This window comes from Pelodiscus sinensis, chromosome 6 (genome assembly GCF_052426305.1).
Source record: "Pelodiscus sinensis isolate ZL-2025 chromosome 6, ASM5242630v1, whole genome shotgun sequence".
Taxonomy (NCBI): Eukaryota; Metazoa; Chordata; order Testudines; family Trionychidae; genus Pelodiscus; species Pelodiscus sinensis.
Window position 1 is genome coordinate 130308200 of NC_143057.1, and position 23299 is coordinate 130331498.

General features: G+C 48.6%; 1 protein-coding gene across 6 annotated transcripts in view; it reads left to right on the top strand.

The window, feature by feature from the left end:
* Nucleotides 1-23299, top strand: part of UNC13B (unc-13 homolog B) — a 341304-nt gene that overhangs the window by 198679 nt on the left and 119326 nt on the right. For all 6 annotated transcript variants that reach the window (XM_075932839.2, XM_075932833.2, XM_075932834.2 and 3 more), the window contains 4 exons: nucleotides 12147-12193; nucleotides 15876-15954; nucleotides 18601-18675; nucleotides 19223-19442. In XM_075932839.2, the coding sequence (XP_075788954.2) occupies nucleotides 12147-12193; nucleotides 15876-15954; nucleotides 18601-18675; nucleotides 19223-19442 (421 nt within the window). The remainder of the gene's footprint in view (nucleotides 1-12146; nucleotides 12194-15875; nucleotides 15955-18600; nucleotides 18676-19222; nucleotides 19443-23299) is intronic.

Here is a 23299-nt window from a genome sequence, read left to right on the forward strand (position 1 = left end):
CTAGACAGTACTGGATCCTGCCATGAGGGCAGGAGACTTGACCTCTCGAGGTCCCTTCCAGTCCTAGTATTCCATGATTCTATGAAAAGCTTTTATCTCCCCTCTGCTTCTCTGAGGAAGTGGGTTTTGCTCATGACACTATTTATATATTTTTGGTTGGTCTCTACGGTGCCACAAGACCACTCAGTGTTTAAGTTAGACGAACACGATGACCCCTCTGTAGGTTAAACTCTGAGCCCGAGCTCGTCGGGGAGCTATGTACACGTTGACACTTTCACACCTTAGTTGCAATATTTTAATTTTGTAGCCAAATGTATCCTGATCCAGAATCTCTGCCAAAAGCCTGAGATTGAGCTGCGTTTTTGCTTGTCATGTTCATGAAATGATTTGATTTTTCCAGTGATTGAGTTAGAAGCAGCTTGTCTGTTTTAATGCTATCTTAGACGGCATATATGTAATTACACCCGTAGACAGAGCAACTTCACAAACGGTTTTAGCTATTCAACTGATTGCCTCTAGTTGCTATGAGGACTTGACTTAGTGATTGTTTTCTATAAAGTCATTTGATTCCTTCGTACGGACACAGAACGATTGCACGGAAAGGCTTGTGAAATGGCTCTTCGTAGCCCTAGGAATCACTGTGAACTAGAAGGGCAAGTAACAGTAAGAGGTTCCGCGACTCATGCATAACTTGGCTGATGTTGGCATTGCCCTTTCTAGTCCTGCTTTATTTTATTTTGGGGAGACTAGCTTAGCTGTGAAAAATATCAGTTTCATTGAATCATAGAATCCCAGAACTCCAGGGCTGGCAGAGAGCTCAGAAGGCATCGAGTCAGCCGCCTGCCAGAAGCAGGACCAGGACCAACCCCAACACAATCATCCCAGCCAGAGCTTTGTCAAGGCGGGGCTTAAACAGCTGGAGATTCCCCTCACTTCCTCTAGGGAAGGGTTCCCCAACCTATGGGTCGCAACCCAAATATGGGTCGCCATTACATTTCAAAAGGGTGGCCAAGTGTCTCCCCAGGTGGCTCTGCCCCCCTTCCTACACCTGTTTTTGAATTGCCTTGGGTCACCAAGTCTTCCTGAATTGTCAAAATGGGTCCCCATCTGGAAAAGGTTGGGAACCGTTGCTCTGGGGAACCCATCCCAGCACTTCCCCACCCGCCTAGGGAAATAGTTTTTCCTAATATCCAACCTAGACCTCCCCCACCGCAACTTGAGCCTATTGCTCCTTGTTCTGCCACCTGCCCCCACTGAGAACAGCCTCTCTCCAGCCTCTCTGGAATCTCCCTTCAGGTAGCTGAAGGCTGCTTTCAAATCCCCCCTCACTCTTCTCTCCTGCAGACTAAACAAGCCCAAATCCCTCAGCCTCTCCTCATAGGTCATGTGCTTCAGCCCTCGAATCGTTTTGGTCACCCTCCGCTGGACCCTCTCCAATGTGTCCACGTCCTTTCTGTAGTGGGGGCCCAGAACTGGACACACTACTCCAGATGTGGCCTCCCCAGAGCCGAATAAAGGGGAATAATCACTTCTCTGGATCTGCTGGCAATGCTCCTCCTAATGTCCCCCAATATGCCATTAGCCTTCTTGGCTTCAAGGGCCCCCTGTTGACTCGTATCCAGCTTCTCATCCGCTGTAATCCCCGGGTCCTTTTCTGCAGAACTGTTTCTTAGCCAGTTGGTCCCCAGCCTGTAACATCCTTTAAAGTAAAAATCTTATTAAAAAAAGAAATGGCTTTTGTGTAAGAGAGAGTCTCAGAAAAAGTAAAAATGTTACCTTGGAGTCTATTTTCTGCTGACAGCCAGAAAGAGTAGGAAGCAAGGAAGACTTTGGTCTTTTCAAATTAAATGTTGTATAAATATATAAGGATACCTAAAGGGATATATTCTAAGAAATTCCTCTTTAAGTCTCCGCTTTTCTGTGACCAAGAAGGTTTCATTCCACAGATGTTGCCATTTTCTGATGAAAATTGGGAAAGGAGGCAGCCTGTTTCCTGCTTTCAGAGGTTGTTTCCCCACTCACTTAGTGCCTAGCCACTGACCCAAAAAAGATGGGGGAAGCAGATGAATCTTGTAGCTTGCCTTAAAAGGTCACCACTAGGCTGCAAAGCAGGCCCCCTTACCCAGGTGTAGACACGACCTGTGTTCTCTGAAAGTTTCAGAAGGGGGAGCCGAGTTAGTGTGTAACTGGAAAAACTTAACCAATAGTCTAGCAGCACCTTAGAGACTAACAACGCATGTCGATTGTATCATGAGCTTTCGTGGGCACAGCCCACTTCTTCAGATGACTGGAGTATTAAAAGTCCAGTTTCCAAAATAAGTTGGTGATGGGGGGAGGGGGCAAGGGGAATAGTGAATTAGGATGTTCATGTTACATAAAGCTGATAGAGAAGGTTCAGATGGTTCTTAAGTGCCCATTGTGTGTCATTAGGACGTGGAAGGTAGTGTGCTAGCCAGGTAATGTCTTTATTTATGCCTTTGCGATGGCCCCCAAACTTGCAAATGAAGTTAAGTTCCAAGGCTTTCCTGTGTATCTGACTTGTGGAATTGGCCTGAAACAGCAGGAGCAAAATGCAGGACAATGTAGCACTTTAAAGACTAACAAGATGGTTTATTAGATGATGAGCTTTCGTGGGCCAGACCCACTTCCTCAGATCAAATAGAAACAGCAGGGTGACTCTGAGATCCATTAAGGAGTTCCCCAGGGAGGTTAAAGTGTTCTCCAACAGGTTAATAACCTTTGTTCTGCCAGTAGGTCAAAAGCCAGGAAGCGAGGGGAGAGAAATCCGATTTACACCTATGTCCTTGGGAAATGCCCGCTCTCTCTGGCAATGACGTAATACAAGCAATGCAGGAAAACAGCAGCATCCTTGACAAGGTTGAGAAAGGGTTAACTGCCTGCTATTCTGGACCCCGTTTTAAACGCACTGTGTATGTCCTTGAGGACGGAGCTCCCATCTGCGGTGGCATGGAGAGGGGAACAGTGTGCCCAAGCATCCTAAAGCTTCCAGACCATCTTTGCTGGTCGGGTGCACTCCTGGCTTTCTGCTGCTTCATTGCACGCCACTCCTTGAGCGTATGTGCTCTGGAAGCACCACAGGTGTACAGGCTCTCAGAGGTTCCTGGGTTTGAAAGTGGCCTGGCATGTGCGGAGCTATGAGACGGTGCTTACCCTGCAAAACAGAGTCGTTCTTGCTGGGCATGGAAGTGGGGAGGGGAGCGCTCTGGTAGGTGTACGATGTAGAGGCTCTGGCCCTATGAGTTAGGGTTGGAAGAGGGACAGAAAAGTGCAGCTAGGAGGAGAATCGCGGGGGGAGTGGAAAGAAAGGCAGGGATATGACGAGACATTGGTAAATACTGCAGCAGACCGCTGGACGCCCCCTCTCACTCCCCGCATGATCACTCCGTACGCTTCCTGGTGGAATAATTCCAGACTGGGTCCTTCGAGAGCCAATGTAAGGCAATATGCTATTAGCTGCTGGTGCCACCTAACTGAAACTGCACTTTCTGGCAAAGATGAAAGAGCCACTCTAGCAAGGCCAGTACTTAGGGAGGCTTTCTCAGTGCACTGGCAGGCAAAATTCAGTCCCCTTATATTGGGGGAAAAGGTAGTTGGAAAATGCCAGCTTGGAAGATGTTCACTGTGCAATAAATGGAGCCATTTTCCCCTCTATTTTCTTCAGCGTTCTGTGGCTTAGGCATTTGGTCTAAACACTGTTAATACTAGAAGAGCGACTCGTCTTAGGGATGTGTCAATTGCAGACGAATCACACAGGGACTGGCCTTATCTGGCAGGCAGGTATGTAAAGTGCACGATGCAGCCTGTACAATTCTGAGAAGAAAATGGGATTATGAAAAGGTCGTGATTTATTTAATGAAAAGGGAACTGAAGCCTTTTTGTTTTAAAAACAAAGTAATGGATAACAACTTGACCCCGAGGTTGAAACTCTGACTAAAAATAATCCATGTTTTAGCACAATAGACTTGAACATGTCATTGTTTCAGAAAAGCATGTGAAACTCTTCCCACCACACACACGGCGCTTGGACTCTCAGCAAAGGTTCACGCCGCCTTCCACAGCGCTGGCGCAAAGCCCGTGGCAGAAACCTACTCAAATAACTCTCTTCTCCTTCCTTTTTTCTCTTTGCAGAAGGAAGTAGAGGAGAACTTCAGGTTAATACGTACTGTGCATTCTAACCAGCCTGTCTCCTCCTTTTCGGATGCTCCAGCCTGTGTGCATGCTCTGTCTGACTGTAACCACTTGCTTCAGCTGAGGCTTTCGGATTCTTCCTGAGAGTAGCATGTGTTGGCTTTCAGAGGAATCGCTAATGTCTGTCAGCTAAGAGTCTGTTCAGTGCGAGCTTCCTCTCAGGAACCAGTAGTCATACTTAATAGATTGTGAGATTGCTCAGTGGCACGGTAGAATCTGTGTATGGAAACACAGGTGCCCCATTGGCAAAGGGTAAGTGGGTTCAAAGCAACCATGTTTTCTTGGGTGTTTTCTAGTACCTCATTACTTGCTGCCCCTCTTGGTAATGGAACGGTTCCAATGCACACTCTTCATCGCTAGCATCACTCAGTTCGTCTGTGTTCTGTATAAACAGTGTGTTTCAAGCGGAAACGCCCGTTTATGGGCACTAATGGCTCTGGGGTGAAGTGACATGATGTGACTTGGAATACTGGTTTGTGGAAAATTCCGATACCATTCCTTAGCGTCTGTACTGTCCACTTGGGATCAGTGTCGTGTGTTCCAGTAGGCAAAGTAAAGGGTACAGTGGTGGTATCTGGGCTTCGACTTGCTCCCTGGTCATGGGACCTGTGCTCGGATGTGCATCGCTGCTTGCTGCCAGGCAAGTACAGAGGGGCCCGGCTTACCTGTGTGACAAATCACTGAAAAATGTTGGTTTCCCCCGTCCTATCTCCGGGATGTTTATGAAGCTGTTCATGGAAGGCTGTGCAATTTCTTAGCTTGTATTTTCAACTTCTGCTGCAGAGGAAATTCCAACCTCTGCCCCCCACTGCCTCCTCCAATAAACCCCGCAATTCTTTCAGTTGCGATTTGTTTCCTTTTGGCTTTTTGAGGCTGGGCCACATGGGCTTGGCACTCGCTGCATGAATTGCATTTTGTTAGGTTCTCTGTCTGGAGCTAAACTGGTGTCCTGCGGCAGTCTGAACCTCACGGGGTCATTTGGCTTGTGCATGGAACGAGTCTCCCCAGGTTTCACATAGTCCTCCTAATTCAGACGTTTGAGCTTTAAGCTTTAGCTTAGTTACTTGTGCATCAGCTGTGTCACATAACCGCTCCTGCGACAGAAAAACCGACATGTCTGTGTGTAACATTTTACCCCTCAGTCATCTTCCTCCTTCCACGTAAGAGCAGCAGACCCCTGCCTGGCTGCTGAGTCTGCCGCACGGTCAGCTGTAATTGCCTAACCTTCGCTATCCCCCAGCTGTCCTGAGGATGATAACGTTTCCATCAATTGCTTAAGCGGATGCCTTTTCATTGAAGCTTCCTTGCAGATACAGGGGACTTGGATGAAATGGTCGTCACTGGTTTTCTGTAACTTTGAACGTTGTGCAGAATTGAGCAATCACATCGGGCAAGCTGGACCCTTGATCCAGCATTTTCATTGCTCTGATGGCTTTGTTAGTTTGAGCTCGGCATTGCCCCCGAAAGCGCGTGCTCAGAGGTTCACGGAGGCACAGTCTCTCCTCCTGACCCTCACAAAAACAAATGTAGAGTTGGACATTTTTTTTCAGTCGTTTAACATGGTACTTCCACACAAGTAAAGGCCTTTAAAAATAACATCTTCAGCTCTCTCTGTTTGGTGGGTTTACTTATCCGTATGGCTTTCACGTCTACTGGTAACGTGTGGTATGCAATGCTCAGAGGACTAGCCAGTGAAATAGATGCTTAAAGGAGAGCTTTTCCTGTGTTCCTGGAGGGGACTGGCAGCTCGGGGCTGGTGTCGTTAGTCTGCATCCATTCCATACTTGGTGTGTTTGCCCTTTGGTTGCTTTGGTTTCTATTGTGTGACTTTCTCTCTCTTAAAATGCTCCTCTACAACAGTGCTCAAACGGGCCTTTCCTCTCCAGACAGAAGCGAGGTGTTTCACTGAAGTAATTCACAGTATAAAATGCAACACCGTCTAATTATTTTGGAATAATTAGATCAGAGGACTTGTAACCCTAGCCCTTGCGGTCGCTGCATCCGCAAAGCTCTCATCACGCTCCGTGTCAGCCTCAATGAGAGTTTTGCCTCTTAAGCCTAAATGAGCAGCTCTGTTAGGTTGGCTCATTATTCCAAAAATATGGGCTGTGTTTTGGCTTCTCATTAGGGTTGTTTGTTAATCACGGTTATTGGTTGATAGGAGAGTTGTGAGTTACAGCTTCAGTAAACTCTGCTGGTGGAGTACTTGCTTCCTGCGAGGGGTCCCACAGTTGTATGTGCGACAGTTAGCACTCTACTGGGTAGGAAATATTTGCTGGATCAGGTCCCAGGTTTGTACAATTATTGGCTGTCAGTATGAGCAGCATGGAACCAAATGATTGGGATGTGACGATGCAGGTTTTATGTACTTGAGTAAACTGTTAATGCTCTGTTATTGAAATATGTTGTTATACACACGTACACTTGACCAAAATGAATAGTAAAAATAATATTGCACTTGGAACAAACATCCGGGCTTACAAATGTGGCGCTGGATTTTACACCCCTTTGTTGAGTGGTTCCTAACTTTCAGCAGTCCAAGTTGCTGCTTAGGAGGGAGGGACGTCTTGAGGAGAGGAAGGATGGCAGAAATGCTGGGGAAAAAGATGAGAAATGGTTCCTGAATGACTTAGGGTGAAGGCGTTGGCAGTGGACATTGGATATTAAAATGCACACTTTGTCTTTGCTTTCCCTCCCTGTTCGGTTTGTGAGGCACAGCGACTAAAATGCCAGCCATCCTTTGGAACCACTTTCTTCTTGGCCACGTTTCCACCACTGCAGTAAGTAGGCTGAGTTGACCTAAGGTACGCCGCTCCAGCTCCATCAATAAGACAGCTGGAGTCGACTTACTTGAGGTTGACCACCTGCAGAGTTGATGAGTGACACTTGCCTATCAACTTACCTTATTCTTCTGGTCAGATCGATTGGAGAAGGATCTGCAGTTGATTTAGTGGGTCTTCACTAGATCCTCTAAATTGACTGCCGGTGCATCTGTTTCCAGAGCATGGATCCTTGACTGTAGTGCAGATCCTGGCCCCTTCATGTTGAGTGTTGGACTTTCTGGCTTTGAGAGAGGTCTGGCTGCCTCAGCAGCGATCTGGTCTGAGCTAAGAGCTGCTGTCTGCCAAAGCCGAAGAATCTTATATTAATTCAAACAGTCCTGTGAGACCCATAGCTGGCTGCTGAGCCGTTTCCCTTTCCTGCTATCTTCCCTGCAGTGCCATCTTCTGAGCACCTGCCTGCAGGGAACCCACTCTAGCAGCAATGCAGTTGGATGTCTCTGCCCTAGAGGCGCCAGTGTGGCTCTCTGCAAAATGGCACTAGCTGCTGTAGGGAATGTTGTGATGTTAGGAACACACTCCTGCTTAGGTAGCATCTCCTGGGGTACACCTAACTTCTACTGATCCTAACACAGGAAATGCAGCTCCCAGTCCCAGCGAGTGCAGTGGCCGTGTCTGTGCACCTGTGCGTCGTTGTGGTAGCTTCCTTTGCTGTTAGTGAAAGCCGGGCACTCATCTGGGAGCACAAGTTGGCCCTTGAGGTGGGGAAGATTTTAGAAATATTAAATATTCTGGGCAGTATTTTGCTAGTGTGTTAATCTCTCAAACTGGCAAATGTATAGTTAGCGGGCCTCAGCTGAGCGACTCAGTACATTTCCTACCATTCTCTGTATCTGAAGTTCTTTTCAGCAATAAACAGTGAATTGGTGTTGGATTTGGTCATTGTGGCCAGTGGAAAAATTACTTTTTTTCCCCATGTTACTGCTACATGAGCAATAAATTGATAGTTTCAGCAAGGTTTGACGACCCTATTTGATTTAATAGCTACGTTCTTTATTCCATCTTCTCTTGAAGCTTATGGGAAAAGTGCGAGAATTATTCCCATATGCTGTTTCTCGGCTTTGAAGGGAAATATCAGTTAATATTGTTCTCTAGATGGCCACTGGCCCCAGGTGTCCTCACTAGGCGTTTCCAGATCTCCTCAGTGGGCATGGAGAAGCCAGGCTCTGCTCAGGCAGGGTTGAGGGCCTGGTTTCATCGGGTAACGCCCCCTCAGAGGAATGCTCCTTCCCCTCCACAGATGCTCCAAGATATCTGAGGAAACTCCATTGATCTTCCCATTTAGTGGTGCTTAAAACTTATGTCTCCTGCTTGTTCTTGAAAACTTGACAATTGTGTACAGGTTGGACCTCTCCCGTCTGGGATTCTGTGGTCCAGCAATGTCCGTGATCCAGCAGGGCCACAGATATTGATAGACCAGAGAGCCCCGGCCACAAAGGCTGAGAGCGACAGCTGGTCTAGTCAGTGGCAGCCTGTAGGACCAATGACCTGGGAGCAGAGAGCACCGGGAGTGACTGCCACCCTGTAGTGGGGTAGGGACAGAGAGCCCCAAGAGTGGCTGCTGCCTTGCATGGGGCCGGGTGCAGGGAACCCCGGGAGCAGCTGCTACCCCCGCACCGGCTTGGGGAACCCTGGGAGCAGAGCCTCACAAGCTGTTCAGAAGCAGCAGATCCAGGCAGGTGGGCCGGAGGAGGTCAGGCCTCCGGATTCTGCTGGGGCGGCAGCCAGGAGGGGAGCCCCGGGAGAGCCTGGAAGCCTAACTTCCCCTGGTCTGGCAAATTGCTTAGTTTGGGACGTCTTGGGTCCCAAGGGTGCCAGACCAGGGAGGTTCAACCTATATTTCGCAGATAGATATATTGGTGTGTGCCAGACTTAATTTGAACAGTCTGAACTGTAGTATCTCCATGGCTGGAGATATTTACGGGCAGGTTAGACAGACGCCTGTCAGGGATGGTCTAGATGGTGCTTAGTGCTGCTGCAAGTGCAGGGGACTGGACGTGATGGCCCCTTAGGTACTAGTCTGTGATTTTCTTGCAGCAATTCCCTCCATCCTGTCTGATCTGTTCAAGCCAAGGTAGATTGCATGCTTTTCAGGGTCGGAGTCTTGTTTTCTGTCTAGACTGTCATGCACACCAGTGGAGATCCAGAAATAATAAACAATGGTAAGGAAATGGGACTTTTTGCTCCTGAGAGGTGGATGATTCAAACGGGGTTTTCTATGTGACTTCAGATCTTCCACGGAGGGCTTGTAGGAGGATGTGATTGCCCATGATGTCTATGTGGTGACCACAGGAGAGGGAGAGAAGGACCATCCTTCCTGGTGCTGCGCCCTCCTCTTTTTAATCCATTAGTTGAGGGGAGTCAGTGTGCTGACAGCTGTCCCTTCTTGTCGATGGGGAGTCTGGGGAGGACACCCACTTGGAGAGAGAAGGGCCTGGTCGACTTGAGCCTCATTCCAGCTCCGGAAGATACTGACCACACTTAGGTGGTGGTTGTCGGTAAAGTGGGGTGTGTGCGGCCAGCCAGTCTGGCTCTCACCTCAGGCAGTCATAGAATCATAGAATCATAGAATAATAGGACTGGAAGGGACCTCGAGAGGTCATCGAGTCCAGCCCCCCGCCCTCAAGGCAGGACCAAGCTCCGTCTACACCATCCCTGACAGATGTCTATCTAACCTGTTCTTAAATATCTCCAGAGAGGGAGATTCCACCACCTCCCTTGGCAATTTATTCCAATATTTGACCACCCTGACAGTTAGGAATTTTTTCCTAATGTCCAATCTAAACCTCCCCTGCTGCACTTTAAGCCCATTACTCCTTGTCCTGTCCTCAGAAACCAAGAGGAACAAATTTTCTCCTTCCTCCTTGAGACACCCTTTTAGATATTTGAAAACCGCTCTCATGTCCCCCCTTAATCTTCTTTTTTCCAAACTAAACAAGCCCAGTTCATGAAGCCTGGCTTCATAGGTCATGTTCTCTAAACCTTTAATCATTCTTGTCGCTCTTCTCTGGACCCTTTCCAATTTCTCCACATCTTTCTTGAAATGTGGCGCCCAGAACTGGACACAGTACTCCAGCTGAGGCCTAACTAGTGCAGAGTAGAGCGGCAGAATGACTTCACGAGTTTTGCTTACAACACACCTGTTGATACAACCTAGAATCATACCTAGTCGCTCTTAGCTGTGCTGGTCTCTTATTCCACATTTCCCACTCTTACCTCACAAACTACTCTCGGCTTTGCAGATGAAGTTCTGGAAGGGCATGAGGCCGGGTTGCTGCCCTCTTTCCCTGCGCTGCCTCTTGAGGTCCCATCCCCTGGGGCTGGGGGGAAGGGCTCCAACTAGGGGTGTAGGTGCTGGGATAAGGCCAAAACTGAAGCATTCAGGGTGTGGGAGGGAGCTCTGGGTTGGGGTTTGGGCACTGGCCAGGGATAAGAGCTGCAGGAGGAGACTCCAGGCTGCAGCAGAAGTGTTCAGAGTGCGGGGCGGGGCTCAGGGCTGGGACAGGGGATTGGAGTGTGGGAAAGGGTGCAGGGGGAGGCTCAGGGCTGGGACCGGGGGGGGGGGGGATGGAGTGTGGGTTCTGGGAGGGGGTTTGGGTGTGGGAAGGGGATTTGGGGGGAGGAGGCTCAGGGCTGGGGCAGGGGTTGGACTGTGGGAAAGGGTGCAAGGGTCAGGTTGTGGGAGGGAGTTTGGGTACAGGGGGAGGCTCAGGGCTGCGACGGGTGTGGGGGATGGAGTGTGGGTTCTGGGAGGGGCTCAGGCCTGGCAAGGGGGGTGGCGTGCAGGCTCTGGGAATTAGGGTGCAGAAGAGCGCTTGGGGTGCAGGCTCTGGCTAGTAGGCCCAGGTGATTCCCGCAAGTCGCTGGCACACCAGGCACCTAGGCAGGGGCCAGGGTGACTTGTGCACTGTGCACTGGCAGGTGCCACCACAGCTCTTGGCCAGTGGGAGCTGAGGAGCTGGTGCTTGGGGTGGGAATGGCTCCCAGAGCTCCCTTGGGCAGCCTCATCTCAGGAGGCAGAGGGACATGGGGCCACTTCTGGGATCTGCGAGAGCCTGTTTTAGCCCCACTGGGCTGCAGACCAGGCTCGTAGCAGCCTGGTCAGCAGGTGCTGACGGGAACCAGCAGGGTCCCTTTCCCACCATGCGTCCTGGTCATAAATTGGATTCCTGGCAACCTTCCCATGAACCCCGAGTGTCGCTTAGCAAGAGGCAGGAAGGCGCCCCTCCTTCTCCAGCTCTCCTTACAGTGAGCAGCGTAGCGTCTGCACCGCGCCCCACCGGGCTCTTCACGCACACTCAATAGTTACATGTTTTTCAGTTCTTGCCTCATTCCATGGAGGCATTTTTAAAGAGTCCAAGCAGCATAGTGAAATGCCAGTTTGCCCACGAATGTATGTTCCTACACTGTGGCTTGAACTGACATGTGCCAGATGTGACCCTGAACACTTGTGCCGAGGGCTGGCAGCTGTCCTGGCTCTCCGCTGGGCACCTGGTGAAAAGCGGGTGTCCCTGGGTACCCAGTGGAGGGCAAAGCTTTTACACATGACCCTAAAGGCGGAGCTGGAACAGCAAACGGAAGGCTTTGTTTTGTGGCTAAGGAAGGCCTTTTGATTGGTGCATGAATAAAGGACAATAGGGAGCTAAGTACATTGTCCCTTGCTAAGTAAATCAAGGTTGCGTATGTCTCTAGCTTCATTCTGTCCCTCCTTGTGCATTTCTTACAGCCCGTTTTAATCAATAGGATTAAAATATGACTGTACCCTTGGTGGTCTAGAGCGGTAAGGAATTCTTTGGCTGGCTGGGGAAGGCTGGAGTTGCTCTTCTGAGACTCCTTTGGCAAGGGGAGGTGCACTGAACAGGCTCTTTTGGTCCTCCCTTTAGGTGTTTGATGAGATTCCATCAACCGTTTGTGTATCCCCATGACCTGTCCCGCCTTGCTGCAGTCATTTTGAGGTGCTTCTGGAAATGGAGTGTTTGTGTGCATTGACCTGCATGACGTGTGCTCCATTCCACCTCTCCCCAAACCGTACCCTGCCGAGTTAGTTCAGGGTCTCTTCTCTGGGAAGCTAACTTGGTTTCTCTTTCGTTATTTAAGGGTCAAGATGATGGAGATCCGTCAAAACCACCTTGGTTCAAAGAAGGGTAAGTGGGCTTTTGGACTTCTTAGTTTTCCATTGTTACTGTTTCGCAGTGTTTTGTTTCTCATTTCACTTAAGCAAAAGTTCGAGCAACGTGCCGTCGGCAAATGGCTTTGGATGGTTCTCTTCTGCTTGTAACACTTCAGCCATTCCATTCCCAAGGGCGGGGTGTGGTGTTTCACAGCCTCCATCCAAATGGAGAGGAACCCAGCACAGCCAGTGTGTGCACTGTGCAGCTATTCATGTCGAGACCCACCCTCGAGTACTATGTAGGGATGGCTAAAGATGGGTATGGTTGTAATACGTATTTCTAGTCCTTTTGGTTCAAATTACAATGGTTAAAGGGTTTAAAACCTCAGCGGGGGGCTTCATGTTCTTGGAGTCAGCCCCGTTCCTGGCTACATGAGAGGGTAAAACCAGCATCTTCAGATAAATGTTGAACAAATGCTATTTGTGTTCAGATGCCTTGTCTTCCTGAAAAAAATGGAATTAAAGAATGTGGAGCAACCATGCTCGAAGTGCAGTAATGCCAAACTGGAGGGGCTCCGCAAAGCTTTGCAAAATCGCTCTTGTTAAGTCATGGCCCCAACTGTTAATCCGGACGCATCCGTGTGAGATGGGTTGGTTTGTTCCCGCCAGTGTGCCAGCCACAGCAACTGGGACATTGTGATTACACGTCAAGTCAGTGTGACACTTTGCATAATGGACATCCTGCTGTAGCTTCTTCGTAACGAATTCGAGTTTCTCCAGGATAAAGATGTGGACCCCCTTACCCATGGCTTGATGATTTGCTGTGAATGCTCTTCGGATAGAAACGTATGGCTTTGCTTGGGATTTTCCATTCTCTCCTCTTGCCTTTGGGCATGGTGTGCAGAGGCAGTGTTGTCCTGAAATCTCAGCCCGATATTGATTCTCCCTGTGTGTAAACGGGATAGCAGGGCATTGAAACAGGTTTTCTTAGGCTATGAAGGTAAATGGCATAAGGCTTTGTTCTGCAGCTCTTCTTTTTCTAGCAATTGGTTTGCAGCATTGGCTTGGCCATGGGTAGTGTCTTGCCACACCTGCCGTAGTTTAGCGCTGCCTAGCAACCTGCTGCCTTCCAAAGGAGCCCAAGACTCTGCTGAAGAGGTTGGTGGAGAAGTGGCAATTATCAGTAGCGGAAGATAGTGATTTGTTCTAACTCTAAACAACACCTTCCACTCGCTTGTTAACACAGCGTTGGAATGACAAATAAAGCAGTTCAGACATGGAAGACAATTTGCTGGCCTGAGTGATGGCTAGAAATTACTCTGTTTGTGCTAATTTCTGATTGGAAAGAATGTGTGTTAAAGGAGATTGGTACTCGTCTACAAAACTTAAACTTCTGTCTGACAAAATCAGTCATTTAGCACGGTCCCCCCAGAAGTGTGATGTGCAGCCCTGTTGTGATTTATATCCTGTGTTCCCCCCATCGAGAGATGCAGTGAGAGCGCTCAGGTTGGAAGGGTGTGAATACCGATCACAGGTAGCTCCGAACCAGTGTATTGATTCTGGGAATGGACGGCAGGGGAGGGATCGCTTCCTGTTCTGTTCCCTCCTCTGGGGCACCTGGCATTGGCCACTGTGGACACACAGGACGCAGGGCCGGATGGACTTTTGATCTGACTCAGTGTGGCTGTTCTGATGTTCTTCTTAGATTCCCCCCTTGTATATGCTAAAACAGCCATACGTGTTGTAAAGGCACAAGAAGAGCTAGCAAGAAGTTTGAAGGAAGCAGAGACTTGGTCTCAGAGATCTGGGTAGCCAGACCTCCAGGACAGGGCTGGAGAACCAGTGGCCTGCTGCTTCCTGTTTTCTGGCCCACAGCAGAGCTCTCCACCGCAGGCCAGATACCTGGGCCAGGAGATTCAGGGCATGGCGGAGAGAGGCTACGCCTGGGCCACCCAGCAGTGCCTTGCTTACCCTGCTATAGCGTCTGCACGGATACCCGGGGGAAAAGGCACAGGAAGATGTTGCTTGCAAGCGGAGGCGGGCAGGAGTGGAGGGAGGAGATGAGTGTTGTATGGGCTGCTGCCGACATGTACCCAGATCCGTCCAGTGCACTGTATTGGGCCCTGGGAGCGCAACCCAGAACACAAAGGAGGGCCAGGAACTGCGGGGTTGCTGTCCACTTCAGAAGTAGCCACCCTCCTGGGGATGCAGTCTGCTGAACTCGTGCACCTTCGACTTCACAGTCGGGTGCTAGAAAATCGACTGAACAAAGTCAGCCTTCTCTCGGTGTAGACAAGGCCTGAGTGCTGCCAAGGAGGCCAAGGGAATCGCTCTGGTTTCCACGGAAAGCACAATGAGGAGTGACGGTAGTTCGAATTAACTCTCTTAATTCGAACTACCTGGCCCGTGCAGCGTGTAGCCGTGGGCAGGTAGTTCGAGCTACCAGGCATTTAAAAATGGCAGCGCCCAGGAACATGCAAATGAAGTCTGGGATATTTAAATCCTGGGCTTCATTTGCAAGTTGGAATGCCTACATTAGCCACTCTACTTCGAACTAGGGTAGCAGTGTAGCCAGACCCTTAGAGACTGACAAATATATTTAAATAGTATCATGAGCTTTCGTGGGCACAGCCCACTTCCTCAGACCTGTAGGCTGGTCATTCTCCCTTAGATACTTGCCCCCCTTATCTACCCCTCTCTCACACCATAGCAATATTTGAAATTCCTGAATCCCGGCGGATACACAAAAAAGGGGTAAGTGTTTGTGTGACAGGAGGCTGGAGTTAGAGTGAACAGTGCGTGTCTGTCTAGAGCAGGGCTACTCAACTTTGGAAGCCCGGGCGCCACACCGATACTCACATTACATGCCAAGGGCCGCAACTTAAGTGTGGTTGCATGTACATGCAAATATATGCAAGTGACTTATTTCACACTAATGGGCATGAATACAAAGATTAAGGCAAGACTACACCGACACACATGGCCCATTTAAGTCAGTTCTGCTGATATTAATAAAACGCAATAGTATTTCCACCCATATGACAGCACTGTTAATGTGCAATGACAGTCCAGGAATTTAACTACTAAAACGCATCTCAACAGAAGACTATTCTATTGACGACTCTTTATTTTGGCTCCCACCTGCAGGCTATGTGTTGAACCCTGCGCAAACCCACACCACACTGCGGGCTGTCAACAAACGGCTGGCCCGCAGGCCAAGTGTTGAGTAACCCTGGTCTAGAGGTTGAAGTGTTGCTGCCACAATTTTGTGTGATTACTTCTGGAATTTCCTTTATCAAAACATGAGAATTTTTTTCTGAAGAAGAGAGAAACTGGTTGAATGAGGGGGCAGGGAAGGGAGACAGTGGCGGCCAGCGTGGTTTCCAAACTTCTGAGAACTTTTATGAAATGCGGCACAAAATACCAGAAGTAAATTGTGGATGCAAATGTACCAAAAGAAAGCAGAGTGATTCTTAGCATTTGGGATGAACAAGGTTATTCATTTGCTTCTGTAGCGTTTTCTGTTTGTTACCGAGTCACGTTTTGTTGCATTAATCCTTTGTCTCAAAATTGAGTCCTTCTGTTTACATTACTTTATTAGTAGATGGATCAATATTTGCTATAGGTCATGTCTGGCTTCTGCAGGATGATTTGTGACAGGAGATCTTACTCTTCCATTTCTGTGAGCTTGTTAACACATTTCCCCGTGCTTCCAGGCCTGCAGGTGGTCTCTATGGCATTGACAGCATGCCTGATCTACGTAAAAAGAAACCAGTTCCACTTGTCAGTGATTTGGTAAGATTTTTCTTTCTACGAATGTCATCATTGCTGTAGTGACTTTGTGTCTTGGGGTGCAGTGCTCTTTAGTACTCCAGTCAATTTTAAGTGTCCAATTATTTTAAATAAACTTTAGATAAGTTAGTCGAGTTCAGCTGTAGCTAGGTTCCTGATGAATTTGGATTGGACAACCAGTGACCTTTTTACACAGAGTTATGTTTCCTGGTTAGCCTGAATGTAAAACTTTCACCTTACTATGGATGTGAAAAGAAAGGTTTGCTTTTTCTCTACCAATCTTTACTGAAAACTGGCCCTCTGGTTCCTGCTATGCCAGTTGATTTGTTAAGAGTCTGGTTTCTAATCCCAGATACTAGAGACCAGTGTTCACTTCATTATCATGCAGACAGTTAGTAGTCTACCTGTAAGCAGTTATGTATTGAATTAACATTTGCGATCTGAAAAAATCTTGATCAGAATTAAATGTGTTTTTTCAGACAGTTTTTCTTCTTTGATTTATTTCGAGTGAGTATTTAAAGAGGACTTTTAGAAGTGTTTAATTCTTGTGCAACAATGTATTTGATAATTTTTTACTCAAATCATGGTTAAAAATGAAAACAGCTATTCTGATATGTGCTGAGACTGTTAAAGAGAAATAAATCTGCCTTCCATGTCTTAGTGTCTGTGCAAAGACAGTGTCGTGCAACTTGAATGTTAAACACTCTTCCCATCACTAAAACCTGTTCGCACACCGTTATGTATTCCGATAGAAACCGCACACACAGTGAGGTCAGCTAGCTTTCTTGCATCGAGGGCATGTCAGATGAGTACAACTTTTATGGGTGGTGTTGAATATTATATGAGGTACAGCTAATTCAGTAATGCTTAGGAGAAGGTGTGAAATCGCTAGCCTCCAGGCACTGATATCTAAACGTATTCTATGAAAAGACAGAGAATTTGGTTTGTACGTCTGTCATCTGACAGGTGTCTTACTAATGGCTTGTATTCCTGGAAACTCTGTATGAATTAACCTGTTGTACTTCTTTTGTATGCTTTCACTCTCTCTCTTCAGGCTATGGTAAGTGGAGCTAAAAACTGTCCACCACATCTCTACCCAAAATCAAGATTTTTTTTTTTTAACCTCCCCTCCACTGCCTTTTGCTGCTTGTTTTGAGTTGTGCCGTACCACGGTGCATGAGGATGCCACGCTCTGGCCCGCCACATCACTGACTCAATGAACAGTCTCAGTCTTCCTTCAGGCGTCATAAATGAGAGTAAAAGAAGGCCTCTGAGTGGGCTGGCTGGTTTCGTGAGAATCAGCAACGTCTTCGCTCTTTTCCTTCTCTGCTTTCGTACAGCTGGACTAGCCTGTTTCCTAGCCTTTTAGAGAGTGGTTAGATGCTGGGAGCAGGTGCTGAAAAACAGTAATTGAAAAAAATTGATGGCTGCCCCTCCCTAATTTGTAATGTGAAGGTAGCTGCTCTGGGAAGGGGTGTGTCCATTATCTTCAGAGATGGCCACGGACTGAGACACAGACACATTCAAGCTAGGGATGTGAAAGTGTAACCGTGCACACAGTTAACTGGTGTGCCTGGGCGGTTAACCTTCATGGTTACCTGCAGGCTCCCAGTATGTGTAGGGCGCAAAGCCAGCTCCTGGTGCACACCAGCTCCTTGTCCCCATCCCTGCACGCCCTGGCTCCCCGTGTGTAATCGCTGACATTATCAGCGGCTACGTGTTTACGTGAGGAAATAAATTTCAACATTCCTCATGTAAACATACACTGCCATTCCAACCCCACAACTCCTAGACTTTAAGGTCAGAAGGGACCATTATGATCATCTAGTCTGACCCCCTGCACAGTGTAGGCCACAGAATCTCACCCACCCACTCCTGGAATAATCCTCTCACCTAGATCTCAGATATTGAAGTCCTCAAATGATGGTTTAAAGACCCCAAGATGCAGAGAATCCTCCAGCAAGTGATCTGTGCCCCATGCTACAGATGAAGGTGAAAAACCTCCAGGGCCTCTGCCAATCTACTCTGGAGGAAAATTGGTTCCTGACCCCAAATATGGCGATCAGCTGAACCCTGAGCATGAGGGCAAGACTCACCAGCCAGACACCCAGAAAAAAGTTCTCTATAGCAACTCCTATCATCCCACTAATGGCCTATTTACCACTGATACTGAAAGGTCACTTAGTTACCAAGATCATGTTATCCCATCAAACCATCCAGAGTTTTAGTTGGCCACCGTCATGCTGCCCTCGTCCGGCCATCGCTGTGTGGCGCTTTCTGTAGGTGGTGATGCTGATAAATGTGATTGTAGAAGTTGGAGTATGAGTTTAGAACGCTGCGTAACCCTTATCTATTACACGGATGCAGGAGAGAATCCAGTTTTCATGTGCACTTCGTACAGGGGACAATAGTAAAACTCTCCAAAACAAAGTGGGTTGGGGCAGAAGGAAACCAACTGTTAATGAGTTTTAGGTATTGAGTGGGCACATCCTGGCGCTTTCTGGGAGAAGGAGCTTTGCCATTAGCTAAATGTGGCAGAGGGCTGTTGACTTGTGTAGACTTTCTGTTCAGAACCTTGCTGGTGACCGATTCTTTGCACTGTACAAGTATGTGCCCGCCTATCAATTTGTGTGTGCTTTCCCTTCTCAGTCGCTGGTTCAGTCCAGGAAGGCGGGAATTACCTCCGCAATGGCCACGAGAACGTCTCTTAAGGACGAGGAGCTGGTAAGTAGAGTTTCAGTTCCCCAGGGCTTGTTGTAAATAAAGGAACGGGGGCTCGGTTCTGTGAACGTTCAGATGGTGCTCCGCGTATCCAGTGAGCACTGCAGGACTCAGTGTAGATGCAAAGCAGCTGAATTACTTGGGTTCTTTAAACTTGTGGCGCATACACTGTAGCATTTAGGGGTCTCTTCATGAGCGAAGGGCTTCTGAGTGCAAGTTTCTTCTGTAGGGTCCCATTACGCACAGACCTGCCTGCTTGGCTCTCAGAACGGCATTCGTTGTGGCTCGTTCCAAGTAACTGCAAAACTGATTTTAAAAGGGTGTTTTCTGCACGTCATTTCTGCTCGGTCCTGGGGTTAGCATGCTTGGCTGCCTCTGCCTGCCTAAGTGCTGAGGATTTCATCTTGGCCGTTTCTCTTTCGTTCAAGAAGAGTGATCCACTCCCGTAGGAACAGCCCCGTCAGCCCTAGATCAAGCTCTCCTGCTGAGCAGGGCAAGTGAGCAGCATTCCAGCCGCAGACATGGCTTCCCGTGTGCTCTTGTATTGCAGAAATCGCATGTCTACAAGAAGACCCTGCAAGCCTTAATTTACCCGATCTCCAGCACAACCCCTCACAATTTTGAGGTGTGGACAGCGACGACGCCCACGTACTGCTACGAGTGTGAAGGGCTCTTGTGGGGCATTGCCCGGCAGGGCATGCGCTGCACCGAGTGTGGGGTCAAGTGTCACGAGAAGTGCCAAGACCTGCTCAACGCCGACTGCTTACAGAGTGAGTGGGGTTCCCCTGTCACCCTTGGAGCGCGGGGTGGGCGGGACCGGGCAGGGGAGGGCACTGGGAAAGAGCCGTTTCCCAGCAAGTCCTTCATCTCCCCCCGGCTGAGCTGACGGTGGGGTTGGATTCGTGCTATTCGGAGGACGGGGGGAGCGTCTCTCCTTCTATTACAATGACAGCCTGTGTGCTGAAATAACTGGGACTTGCAGCTTGTGCTCTGTGCTGGGGCTGTTCTGCCCGTCACCACTGCCTGCTTCCAGGAGGGGGGAGAGAGGTGGACTCGACGCCGGTATCCCATAGCAATAGAGCCATGCTAGGATCTCTCTAGACGTAGGCGCTGAATCCCATGTCAGAGACTAGGGACACCATCCCTGCCCATTCTGGCTAGTAGATCCTCCTGGAACTTCTTTTGTTCTTTTTGGAGCCCCGTCATAGTTTGGGCCTTTCCACCATCTCCTGGCAGAGTTCCGCAGGTTTTGTTTTGTTTTAAATCTGCTGCCTGTAAACTTCATTGGGTGAGCTCCTTGAGTTATATTGGTGAAGGAATAAATAACATTTCCTTAGTCTATTTTTCCATGTAGTTCATGGTTTTCTGTATCTCTAACATATCCCTCCACCCTTAGTCATTTCTTCTACAAGCTGAAAAGTCCCCGTCTTGTTAATCTCTCCTCACATGGAAGCTGTTTTTACCCCTCATCTCTTCTGTTGCCCTTTCTGTACCTTTTCCAAATCCAGTAGATCTTTTCTCAGATGGGGTGACGAGATCTGTGCGCGTTATTGAAGATGTGGGCATGCCATGACTTTATATAGAGGCAATAGGAGATTTTTTTTGTCTTCTCTATTCCTTTCCTAACGATTCCCAATGTTGTTAGTTTTTTGGATTGTCACTGCACATTGAGCAGATGTTTTCAGAGAGCTATCCACAGTGATTCCAAGGTCTCATTCTTGAGTGGTGACCGCTATTTTCAGCCCCATCATTTTTGTACGTACAGTTGGGATTATATTTTTCCATGTGCATGACTGGATTTATCAGCACTGAATTCTATCGGCCCTTGTGTTGCCCAGGCCCCCAGTTTTGTGAGATCCCTTTGTAACTCTTCGCAATTGGCTTTGGACTTGACTATTTTGAGTAGTTTTGTATCTGCACATTTTGCCACCTCCCTGTTCACCCCTTTTCGGAGAATATTTGTGAGAAGTTTAACAGCAGAGGTCCAAATGCAGGTTTTCCCCCCTCTGTTGTGAGTGGCGTGCCCGGCAATGTTTTCATGATGCTCTAACGATCTGCCAGTTAACTTGATCACCCTGCCTTCTCCAAAGGGAAAGCTGGGAGCAGCACAGACTCCAGTGCAGTTAAGGCAGGTGCTTTAAGCAGATCTCAAATATAAAATCCAGGGGTTCAAACATGGGGGGGGGGATGTTACTCACTTCCCTTGGGCCACCTCATATCAAAGTCGAAGGCTGTCTCCCCGCCCTGCGTGTGGGACGTGGGGGGTGAGTAGCAGTGTGTACCTAAGTGCGGTGCTGGACCTGCCCTTGTGAGCACTGCAAGCACAAGCTGAAATGCTCCTAGGTTCTCTGGAGTCCAGTAGCTCCGGTGGGGGAAGGACCAGCCTGGCCCCGCCCACACTCAGCCCCAGAACTCCTGCTGTAGGTGTTCTGGGGGCAGAGTGTTGCTGCCCTGGAGTGCCCGTTCGGGCCATGCCACTGTCTCCCTCCTCAGTGCCCTGGGCAGGGAGGCTCCAGCCGGCTCGTGCCATGGCCACTTCGCTCTCCGCGGGATGCAGGGGCTCATGTGCTCTTCCCCTCCATGTGGTGGTGGGGGGCTGTGCATGCACTCAGCATGCTGCTCCTTCCCCTCCCCATGGTGGGGGCAGGGCCTCAGCAGAGGGGGCAGGGCTGTGGGTGGGTCAGGATCCTACCTCCATTAGCCCCAGCTGCCCATGCCTAGTTTGCGTTAATGTTGCCCTCTTTGAAGGAGCTAGGACCTCTTTGGGTTGCCCCTCGCAGGGTCCAAACAGGGTAGTTGCAGTACAGAACTCTGAGTAGAATTCACACCCCTGTGTTCTGAGCTGGGGGGCAGTGTAGACAGACCCAACATGTGTGGTACTTCCATGAATGCGACTGTGCGGGGAGCGGTGGCCAAGGGCAGCGAGCTGGAGATCAGCAGACATTTAGGGGGGGGGGGTAAAATTACTATGTTTAGCAAGGACCCATGTGGAGAAGTCACGTGGATTCCGTGGATTTTGTTTAAAGGTCACTGGCCCAGGGTAGACCTGGCTGATGGGCAAACCGGAGAGTGGACGTGGAATTCCTGTGCCCTAGTGCGGACGATAGGAGGAGAATTCAAGGTGTTGAACATAATATCAAGAAGAGGAGGGGACAGACAGGAGAAGCTGCAGAGAAAGTGGAGTGGTGGTGATGTGGCATAGTGTTTAGCTGTATGGTTGAGATTAGGACACAGGTACGAGGGCTGAAAAGTCTCCCATGAAAAGGCTTGCTCATGAGTTTCTCAGTATCCCGTGCTTTTGGCCAACATTAGATAGGGTATAGGCTGAGGTTGAGGAATGAGCGAAGGTCCTAGCTGGTTTACTAATCGCTACTCCTAATAGAGATTCCTGGAGGAAAAGCAAGAATTGAGATGAAATAAATTTGAGGCTTTGAACGTTCACAGCTGTGTTAAGCTCAGATGTGTGAGGCTTTCTTTTAGCAGGAATGTGTCTTCTGACAGTTTGAGAGCAGGCACTTCAAATGTAGTTCTACCTAATTCCACATAGATCTACAGGATGAAGTTACACAAGTAAAATGGATTTGTAGTGAGCAGGGTCACGAAACAAATTCTGTTCTTTGGATGCTACCTTGAGGTTTTGTTCCTTTTGAGCCAGAAACTCCTGTACCTGCTTAATGAAGCAAGACATGTTGGACTGATGCTCACAAACCAGAAAGGTATTGAGGTTTTGTGGAGACTTGCTCTGCATAGCATCCTCCTATATAATCTACACTGAATCTAGTTTTGTTTAAGTTCAGTGGGTTATGGTAGTGCCGTGGTTCTCAACTCGTTTCAGTCCCCAGACTACCAGGCCAATCAAAAAATTTTCATGGACCACCTCCCGCACATGTAGCACAGGACGAACGACACAGCAACCACTCAGCATAATGGCGGCAGCTACACCGATGCTCAGACTCAGATGGAAGTTACTGGCAACACAATGCGGTTGCGTCCTAGGTGACGCTATGGGTGACGTGACGTGTGCTCGTGAACACGGCGTAAAACAGCCTAACGGTGGTGCCTGTGCACGCTGTGTGACTTTGGACAATATTCCTGTGGACCACAGAAAAAGTCCATGGACCACCAGTTGAGAACCACAGTGGTAGTGCTTAGGTACGATGGGACCTTATTGCACGTTATACAAACACTGGCAGGAATAGTATCTGCACTGAAGGTTGTATTGCCTCAGAACAGACATAAAAGTCAAGGAGAGGGAAAATATCCACGTGCATAAAGTTTTGATGTATAGCTAAGCTTTCAACAAATATTTTTGCAGCCTATCCATAATAGATTGACTCCTACAAGAAATCAGCCATAGAAAGTGAGGAGCAGCATTTTTTGAGGATCTGTTCATGGAAGGGTTTCCATGCATAGGATCCCTGGAGCTTAAGTTCACCTGCAAGTTCTTCAGAGAGCTTTCACTTCAAGACTGGAAGCCAATTAAGATTTGTGTGAGGAGGAAACTTTTGCTTATTAGACTCTGCACACATCCCCTCAAGCTGGCTCTGAAATTGGATTGTCCCGTATGTTGGATACATTTAGTTACAATTATTTCATTTCCATGCTGAGCAGTGATAAAGCAGCAGAA